At 40.1% G+C, this 10,114-nt stretch overlaps 1 protein-coding gene across 1 annotated transcript; it reads left to right on the plus strand.

Annotated features, from left to right (window-relative positions):
• Window positions 1-7,209: 7,209 nt before the first annotated feature.
• Window positions 7,210-9,606, plus strand: LOC147604181 (uncharacterized). The gene is made up of 4 exons (XM_086795458.1): window positions 7,210-8,583; window positions 8,682-8,737; window positions 8,825-9,040; window positions 9,358-9,606. The coding sequence occupies exons 1-4, from the start codon at window positions 7,921-7,923 to the stop codon at window positions 9,419-9,421; spliced, it is 999 nt and encodes a 332-aa protein (XP_086651584.1). The 5' UTR covers window positions 7,210-7,920; the 3' UTR covers window positions 9,422-9,606.
• The last annotated feature ends 508 nt before the right edge of the window (window positions 9,607-10,114 follow it).

Consider the following 10,114-nt stretch of genomic DNA (forward strand, 5'->3'; position numbering starts at 1 on the left):
TCTCTCTCCCCAAAAGAATGGTCATTCCTATGACCAATTCTCTATTCAAATGATGCTTCCAATTGATAAATTCTCAATGCAAAAATCAAACTCTATGCTAGTTAAGCTAGAGGTTAAAGAAATGGCTTTTTAATGCTTATATGCTAATAATTTAAGTATATCTCTCTCTCCCCAAAAGAATGGTCATTCCTATGACCAATTCTCTATTCAAATGATGCTTCCAATTGATAAATTCTCAATGCAAAAATCAAACTCTATGCTAGTTAAGCTAGAGGTTAAAGAAATGGCTTTTTAATGCTTATATGCTAATAAAATTATGATAAACTTATGATTTAATTCCATGAATTAGATTTAGGTCTAAATGATAGGTATTATATCATAATAGTATTATAAAGTCTTATTCTTTCCCAAAATATTAAAAATTATAAGTAATAACAGCAAAGCTATGGTAAAATTTTTAAAAATTAATACATAACTCATTTTTACGCGTAATTTGAAAAGAAGACTTCCTACCATATTCTAGGATTGGTCATCCTATGCTAAAAGAATAATTTTCATTACATTTATGGAAAACTAATTTTTAGTATTTATGAAGAAGGAATGAACTTCACAAAGTTGGAATTTCCTTAGGATTAGGAGTTCAGTAGATGTTTATCTGAAGGAAATCCTTGGAATCAAAGCTACAACTAAACCGAATGATTTTGGTTAGACCACGACTATGAGAGGGACGGTCAGTAAACTACTTGTCCATCTCTCGATCCGAATCAACTCATGACCGATTCCAGTTATTAATACAAAGAATAGGCTATCGTTGAATTAACTAGTTTTCCCTTGACAAGAATCTAGTTGGACAGTCAGTCAAATAATGGGTAAGATTACCCTCATGCGAGATCTAGGATTTTCATTATGAAATTGACGATTAAGGAAAAAGGGTTTTGTGATTATAAATTAAGAATTTTACTTGCATAAAACCTCTGTTTTCTTTTAAAGGACTGTTTTACGCCGCCAGAATACTGGGGGAAGCATTTGGTATATGTTTAATCTAAGAAGAGACTCATTGCAACAATAGATGGCGGGGAGTCGTCGTCGCGAGGGACATCGCTCGCGGCAAAGCCTACCAAGGTATTCACCAGCCTCGGTGCGGTTAAAATGGTGCGCTTCGGGTATGATGGGCGAGGACCGACGAAACGGTCCCTGAGTGAAGTGCTAGGATACTTAAGTAGGATCCTAGAGGGTTCTAACCAGGTGATGCACGGGCTCGCGGTTGCTAGGACACCCATGTGTGCATCGTGGAAGATTCAAATGGACTAAAAAGAATGACTTTTGTGAATCAAATTTTGATATTGGATCTCGTTGGTTGGCCAGTTGGTCTTCAACGGAGAGTCTAGTTGACATATTTTGTAATATAATGGACTCAAAATTTTGGAGGATGATGATTAATAATATTATGATTTTCATTGAAGGATTGTTTTAAAGACAACCAATTTTGTTATAATGGCAATTTCATATTGGGTGTGTACGTGGTATGCCTACCTTAATTTTTGTATGAAACGCTGGCTAGGGGGCCTGGGAACTCTTTTTCTCGGTACCCGGGCAAAGCATAACCAGATCCTTATAAAGGAATCCCACCAATACAATGGTCGGGCGGTTGGCTAATCCATGGTCCAGTTGGGGTAGGCTGGATTGGGAGATTCCTGCGATACCATTAAGTTACGACGATTAGTTACGTTAGTTAAATTAAGTCCTGAGAAGACCCTTGTTCTGTGGGAGGGAATCAGCGAGATGGCTGTGCCTCGTTAAAGGAGGAAAAAACAGTGATTCTATGGACCAAGTGCAAGTCTCTTCTTTGATCTGACCATGTGACTTCAGGTTCGGTCGGATCAGTTTGAATAGTTAAGACTTTGACCTGTTAGATTAATCCCCCTCTTCGAAGATTTTCCTTGGAGGAATCGCCCGTGCCTTCCGGGCGAGGGAAGTTTTTTCGGGTTCGGTTTCGGAGGAAACACCGGACTAGTCTCTTGTCCGGACATCCATGGGCGAGGCCTGAGTGTGGATCCCTGCCCGACGCGAGAGGTTGACGCTGCTTCCGCCCCCAGCGCCCTTGGAGGGGGCACCGCGGAGGGGGCACCGCGGAGGGGGCAGGGGTCTCACAATTGCTCATGCAGTTAGAGTAGTAAGTCAGTTCATGCAAAGCCCAAGAAAACCTCACATGGACTGAGTGAGAAGAATCTTGAGATATGTCAAAAGTACAATGAATATGGACTTCACTATTGGTGTAAAGATGAGTTTAAACTTCATACATTTTGTGATACGGGTGGGCAAGTGATCCATCAACAAGAAGAAGCACCACATGCATGTGTTGTTCAATTGGGAATGGTTTTGTTTCTTGGACATCATAAAGAAACAACCTACAGTAGCCTTTCATACTATAGAAGTACAGTATAGAACTTCAATAAAAGCAGCATGTTAAATTGCATGGATACAACAACCCTTAGTAGACTTTGGAAAAAACTTAAAAGAGCCAGTACTTTTATCTAGTGATAACATAAGTTACATTCAGCTGGTCAAGAATCCAGTGTTTCATGTGCGTAAAAAACATATTGAGGTACTTTTATCACTTTGTAAGAGAAAAAGTACTACAAGGTCAACTGGATTTAAGATTTGTAACGGGGCTGAAGACCAGATTGCAGATATCTTCACGAAAGCATTAGCAAGAGAGGTTTGAAAAGTTTCAAAGGTTACTTGGAGTTGAAGACATGAACATCACACTTCAACTTGAGCTTGAAGGGGAGTGTTAAGGAAAACAAGCTCAAGTAATGTAGAGCATAAAAACAAGCCCTTGGTCATTTATTTTTTATAGCAATTGTAAAATAGGAAACATGCTTTATATTTTTTAAGAAAAGCAATTTGTTTTCATAAACATGTATACAAGGCGACTAACCCAAGCATAATAACCAAGTCGAGATTCAGGCTTCATCGAATTTTAACAAAATATATATAGTCTTATGTATTTTAAATTACAACTAGTGCCTATTTTAGACTTTAAAAGGTGAGATATATTTAGGAGATTTCATTTGAAGGTGAGATGTATTTTAGACTTTAAAAGGTGAGATATAATTAGGAGATTTCATTTGTAGCTCTCTTCGAATTTGTTTCTTCCCCATCACATTTCCATGGAGGTACTTTCTCAACAAGGTTCAAATTCAAGTGTGGATTGCATCGATCAAGTTTAGAACAATTTCATGTACATTCATAAAACTTTTTACAATAAGATATTGAAAGATTAAGCATATGTATATCAATTGCAATCATAAATTACTCTCTACATTGGGTGACCAAAACTCTATAGAATTACTTTTGATTGGACTTACAAACTAACGCCTCTTTCAATCCAAAGATGATGGAGTTAAGACTCGAAAAGATAATGAAAATAAAAATTCATTTGAAAATGGACAAAAACTTGTCGACCTAAATGATGGTGGCAATGATTAAACTATGATATGTAATGTATTGAAGTAAACCATCTCCCACAAGAAATATCAACAAGTCTTGGTCTGTTACTCACATATCGTCCCCACCCAAAAAAATATCTTTGTGTTATACTAAGTTGTATATGAAGGTAAAGTTTTCATGCACAAGAAGTTTCTTGTCAATACCTAATAAGAAAAGATCTAAGAAATTAGAATGTATACATATGAGAAGCCAATACAACACAAGTAAATAGCAATGCACTTCTTCTCCTTCTTCTTTTTGAGATCATTGGAATTAAACACCATAACAAACACACACTACCTACTACTACGTGCCTCACGGTATCTTCCAAGGAGAGATTCGATCCCACGACCTCAGGGAGGCTCGCAAGTGAAGAGCAACGCATGGTGTTTCTTCGCATGGGAACAAAGAGACATTTGTTTTCTCCTTTTGTTCTTATTTATCCAAACCATTAATTAGTTTTTTCATTTCATTTTATTGTTAATAAGCCAATACAACACAAGTAAATAGCAGTGCACTTCTTCTCCTCCTTTTTTTTGAGATGATTGGAATTAAACACCATAACAAACACACACTACCTACTACTACGTGCCTCACGGTATCTTCCAAGGAGAGATTCGATCCCACAACCTCAGGAAGGCTCAAAAGTGAAGAGCAACGCATGGTGTTTCTTCACATGGGAACAAAGAGACATTTGTTTTCTCCTTTTTTTCTTATTTATCCAAACCATTAATTAGTTTTTTCATTTCATTTTATTTCAAATCTATTAAAGTTGCATCCTCTTCAAATTAAGTGGAACATAAATTATTGTGTATCACTTCTTGGTCTCCTAGCTTGCACAGCATAACCCACAATTCAAGTCCTTGCATATTTGTGTTATAATCGGTGGCTTGTAAAAGCTATTGACCAAAAGGGGTCAGCTTATCCTTTCTTACATCTAGGACAATGCTAACCCATGTCATGCAATAGATTTGCTCCCTTGGAAATTTTCTATCATTTCAATATTTGTGGACTTTATACCATTGAGAAACTCTTGGCAATCAAATTTTGAGTAATCATGCTTTTTGTGCTCTTTTTGTAAATCTTATGATCAAAAGTGCATGCCTTGACCATTACATCACCATTGTGCTAGATAAATATTTTGAATTTTCTTGGTGTGTTTATAGTTTCTAGTGAAGGTTTATTTTGTGTATTCAAACTTAATATATTATATTTATTGTGGTTAGTTTGGAGCCATTTAGAAGTTCTACATACTAACTCCACTCCCTTAGACTTAATACCAGTAGCAAAGCAAGGATGGTTGCTACTTAAGTAGAGGTGGAAATTCATTATAGTTTTGTTTTTCGAGACAAGGTCTAACTCGGCCTTAAAATGCCTCCCATAGCCTCGAACTGAGAAATGCTTTTGTCATCTAGTCAAACCCAAGCATTCTACATGCACATCTAAACAATATAATTTGAGAGCTCAATTGCGAGTTAGATCTTTTCAATGATTCAAAGCCATGAAAAGTAGTTGAATATCAAGTTCAACATGCATGGGAGCTCTTTTGTGGTTGAACCATTGTGGTTGATTTTGAGAGCTCAATTGCAAGTTAGATCTTTTCAATGATTCAAAGCCATGAAAAGTAGTTGAATATCAAGTTCAACATGCATGGGAACTCTTTTGTGGTTGATTTTAACTGAACCATTGTGCAAGCAAAAAGAATGTATTAAACGGTCATGGATAAGGTTGATTTACAAAACTCTTAGCAAAAAGGTTTTTCAAAACGTTTGGGTGCCTTATTTTTGGGATTGTCATCATTATTTATCATAGCTCACCATTGTTTAAAATAGGCTCACCAAATATTATTATTTTAGGATTGCCTTATTTGGGGATTGTCATTATTATTTATTTTAGGCTCACCAAATATTATTATTTTCGGATTGCCTTATTTGGGGGTTGTCATTATTATTTATTATAGCTCACCAAATAATATTATTTATTATTACAGCTCACCAAATATATATTATATTTGGAACCTTCGCACAAATTTTTTTTGCGAAAATGGAACCTACGCAGTGGGGCTCACGCAGCCGACGTGTCAGCCCGACCGCGTCGGCCAATCACATAAAGGGGCCCCGGCCTTGCTTGTGACGTGGCATGGCAGCTTTAGGCAGGGTGCCCCTTGCTTTCACTTTGCCGCATCTCTTTTTCACCTCATTTTTAAGGGCCTGGAGCACGCGTGTCACCGTGTGTGAAAGGCTCGGGTGTCGGTGGGGACCAGGCTGCCTGCATCAGCGCACTTGTAAAAAATTATATATAATTGAAAAATGTTTTCATTGGTCCAATTTTACTGGCTTCTTAAAAAAAGGAATTTTCGGCAGCACCTGCCCAAAAAAAAAACTTCCACAAGTATGGAATAATTTGGAATTTCATTCCCCTTCAATTCCTCTCAATGTAAAGGTTGCAATTCACTAAGGTTAGATGGACGTTTGATTTAACGTATTTCACTACTGCGTCCGACTTCTACTTCTATTTCAAGGTTGACTGACTCCAGTGAATTTATTTCCATTTATTTATCTCCCGCGAATGGGGCCCTTGGTTTTTCCCGGCTTGGGCACCCCACGAGGGGACCTGCCAAAGCCCATGCTCTTCTGACCGCCCGTGTGGGCGGGGCCCTTTGAATGGGCCCACACTTAACAATAGCGTCCACATTGTTGTCCGCCCGCCTTTGCAGTTAAAAAAACATAATTTTATTGAAGCACGTACATGTATTTATTATATATGTAAATAGATATACAGATATATCGATGATAAAACGTTAACGGGTTTCTCTGCCTCGGACCGTAACCATGTGTAATGATATTGAACTCTGTATAATTAATTGTTATATTAATGTTGCACGGGTGGACGCAGAAAATTACGTGCAAAATTTCACAGAAACTGTAAGAATTAAAATATATAATACATATTATATAACGGGAGGAAGTAGGTTACAAAATACAGCACGGGTGAATAACGAAGAAAATTACGGTGGAACGGGCACTACCTGTACGGACACACATATTTGCATTGGGAGTCGTAAATAAGACGGATAATTGGGAGAATCTAGCGCATTATTCTGATGGTGGGCAGGGTTATTTTTTTCATTTTTTCCAGAAAAAACTGCCAGTGGGGAAAACAGCATCCGAGGTTGGATCGAAGGGTTGGGGCGGCCGTTAAAAGGGCCGGCACGAAAACGGTAAAAATTGACGGTCTTGTCACGGGATGTAAGGAGGGAGGTGACTACCAAGCTGCATTAAAAATGAGGGGGAACACAAAAAAAAAGACGGCACCGAGCACCACGGGCGGCCTCTTTGCCCGGCCGCTCGGGCCGCGGACAGTTCGGTGCCGACTTGGCTGCCCGTTTGCGCGTGGGCGGCAAATCACTCACATGCAAGCCCGCTCGGCCGCCCACAACCGTCCGATCCACCACCACGTCATCGATCTTGGCTCCCACAAATCAACGCCTCATACTCCTCGCCACTTGGACGTCTCCACTTGCTTTTTCAATCTTAACCCCATTAATTAACCCTAATCTTAAACCCTCCCCTTAAAACCGCATCTTAACCTCCCCTTAAAAACCCATCTTGATCAGATCCGACGACAGTAGCCCGCCCACGTCATCGTCTCCCTAACGTTTCAGCCATACGTTCCGTCCCTGCTCTGTTATAATGTGCTGTTATGCTTTTTTCCGCCATAGCCGGAAAGCTCAAAGCTTTATCTTCCCCTTTTGCTCTGTGTTGACGTTACGCTTCGCAAGCAACCAAATTCTGAGCAGCTTTTTAGCAACGGTATCGTAAAGGCACTCCTGACCTTTCAAGCAGCGGTAGCGTAAAGGCACCTGTCAATCTGTGTCTCCTCTAAAATCGATTCCTCTTCCTCTTCCGCTCCGTCTTCGTGGCCGTCTTCGTTTCATTCTTGCAGCTCAGGCTCTTCGCTGAAGAGAAGACGGCTAGGGCTATGGCAGCTTGCCTTCAAGCAGTAAAAAGGCACATGTGGTCACAAGGCATTCTTATTTGTTTGCTTCTTTGCGTTGTCCTTGGGGACCAGCTTTAGGTGTCCTGACTGGTCTTTCCGAAACAACCCGTCTAGCGTACCTCTTGCACTCGGAAGCTCTATTTTCGAAGCCATACCTCCTCTCTCCGCTTAAATTTTCCTTTGCAGGCAGGGCCTTGAGGTCAGACTATACATGGTGAGCTGCTTCTAGGGTTTTTCTTCGATTCTTGCGGTGTGAATTGCAAAACGCTGTTTGCAGTCTCTGGGTTGGTCTCTGGCCAATCTCTACAAGCGGGGTGGAAGACGAGGAAGTTTCTGAGACCTTTTCATAGCTACAGCCATAGCCAGTGAGCAGGAAATTTCTCATCAGTAAACGTGGCTCCATCACCGGGCCGAAAGAGGGCTTCCAGGATGGGGAAATACATGCGGAAAAGGAAAGGTGTCGGAAAAATGGCAGTTATTGAGGGAGCTCTGGGTGTCCGGACTAGAGCCAGAGCTCTAGCTTTGCAGAGGGACCCTAAACAGGTTGCAACTCACTCCAGCACTGCCACCAGTGAGAGCATGAAGCCGCTCGAAGCTAACGATTCATTGGAATGTGGCACGGCACCTGTGCCTTTGCCCACACAGCAGGAGAACTACATGGAGCTCCGCAGCAGGCGGCTTGAAAAGGTGTCCAGATGCTCCACTCCAAAAGCTGGAGAAGCCGTAGATGATGCAAAAAATAAAATGGCGAGAACTTATATTTCACAATGCAGCGGCAACTCTGATGATGAATCATCCAAAGTCCACATTTCGGCCCATCCCAGCACCCCACGCGGCTTTGCTCACACTACAGCAGGCAGCAATGCCAGTCCCAGTAGGCAGTTGTCTTTGCAATCCTCTGCTGTTGATGCAGGGTCAATTCGTCCAAGAAGAGTAACCCCAACAGCCTCTACAAGCAATTCAGCGTCAATGTCTGCCAAGCGGCCCTTGGGAATATTGACAAGACATCAAAGGCAAGAGCTTGCCAGTCTAGCTAGCCGAGAAGACATGGAGATCCGAGCAGGTTCCTCTCATTTGGACATAAATACAGAGGTCACGTTTTACATCTCTTTCTGCACCTGTGTTTTGATAAATTCTATACCGAAGTAGGAAAAGCTCACAGTTGTGTTAGGAAATCTATGTTTATACAGGTTGAGCAATTTTTTGGAGAAAGCCCAATGATTGCTGGACCTTCCAACAAAGATAGGTAAGTGAGATGGTAAGGGCAAGTGAAATTATTAAGTGTGCTATCTGGGCTTTTCTTGTGTTAATCACCAGCCAAATGCATGTGTAGGCATAGGAGACGAACCCGTGAAAACACCCCTGAAAGTTATGCCCGGAGTATGGAAGCTCCGGGATCCACATCAAGAACGCGTCGTGCTGGGCGCAGTCAAGGTAGATCATTAAGTGCTCCTCCATTCAACAGGGCAAACGAGGCTCCATCCTCTAGTGAAATTGAGGCCTTTTTTCAAGGTGCAGAACAGCAAGAGCGTAGAAGATTTATTGAAAGGTTTGACAACTCTACATATATAGTCTTACAGTGTGTGGTCAGTCAGTGGTAGTCACATTATGAAAGGCATGTTCTCAAACTTCAGCTCTATTGGTATTTTCTTCGCTCCATTTGTAGGGGGTTTTATGACAGCATACTGCCCCCGGCTTTTATAGCAGCACAGTCCCCCTAATTGGTTGAGATCTCCCTACCTTTTGGTTTGAGATCTCCCTTTGTATGATTTTATTTTACTTAACAGAAGTCTTACAACATTAGTTTCATTCGAGAACTTTCTCACGATTGCTTTCAATCATAGAAAGGATTGATTTTTGTTGCAGGTATAATTTTGATCCTGTGAATGAAAGACCCTTGAGGGGAAGATTCGAGTGGACGAGTATTTGATGATATTATACCAGAATTATGTAGTCATTTCAAAATTTATTAGCGGCTGATGATTCCCTAAGTGGTGGGGGGGGGGGGGGGGGGCACAGAAATATTCTGTCAAAATCTGGAATTGTTGTAAAGTGTATTACGGATCAATGTACAATACCCCAATTGCATAAGTATTTTTACATTTTATTTTGAGCTATACAATTCTTTTTCCCAATATGCTGTTTACATCAAGTCATAGCCCTACTGCAGCTTCCATTTTATTATATCATGCCTTTTAGACATGACATCAAATAAGTCGTTAAAGTTTTGAATGTAAAGAAACCTTGGAGCAGGAACAATATGATGTTGCATGTTGAATAATGTGATGTTTTCTAATGCACATCATATTTGGGCTATCATGAAACTGAGAACTGCCATGTACAAATCCCTAATCTTGAGGTTTCCCTACCAAAAAAAACAGGACTTGTCCCAAGTCTTCTAGAAATCAATTTAGAACATGAAATAAAGTCCTAAATGTAGTATTTAAGACTTATAGAAAACAATTGAGAACATGAAATAAAGTCTTAAATGTTTGCAATTGGATATGAAGTCCTTAACTGAAAACATGGTCTTCAATGAAGTATTTGTTACATCTTTAATTGAGAAAATGTTAATCTTTAATATACGGTTGATAATCTTTAATTGAGGAAATTGTCAGCTTGT

Source organism: Cibotium barometz, chromosome 62 (assembly GCF_041138505.1).
Source record: "Cibotium barometz isolate CiBa-2024 chromosome 62, ASM4113850v1, whole genome shotgun sequence".
Taxonomy (NCBI): domain Eukaryota; kingdom Viridiplantae; phylum Streptophyta; class Polypodiopsida; order Cyatheales; family Cibotiaceae; genus Cibotium; species Cibotium barometz.

Bases quoted from the DNA above. Each gene is read 5' to 3' on its own strand.
- LOC147604181 (XM_086795458.1), top strand. From the start codon at position 7,921: ATGGGGAAATACATGCGGAAAAGGAAAGGTGTCGGAAAAATGGCAGTT. The intron at 8,584-8,681 runs GTCACGTTTTAC...ATGTTTATACAG, and splicing joins ATTTGGACATAAATACAGAG to GTTGAGCAATTTTTTGGAGA. The intron at 8,738-8,824 runs GTAAGTGAGATG...ATGCATGTGTAG, and splicing joins GGACCTTCCAACAAAGATAG to GCATAGGAGACGAACCCGTG.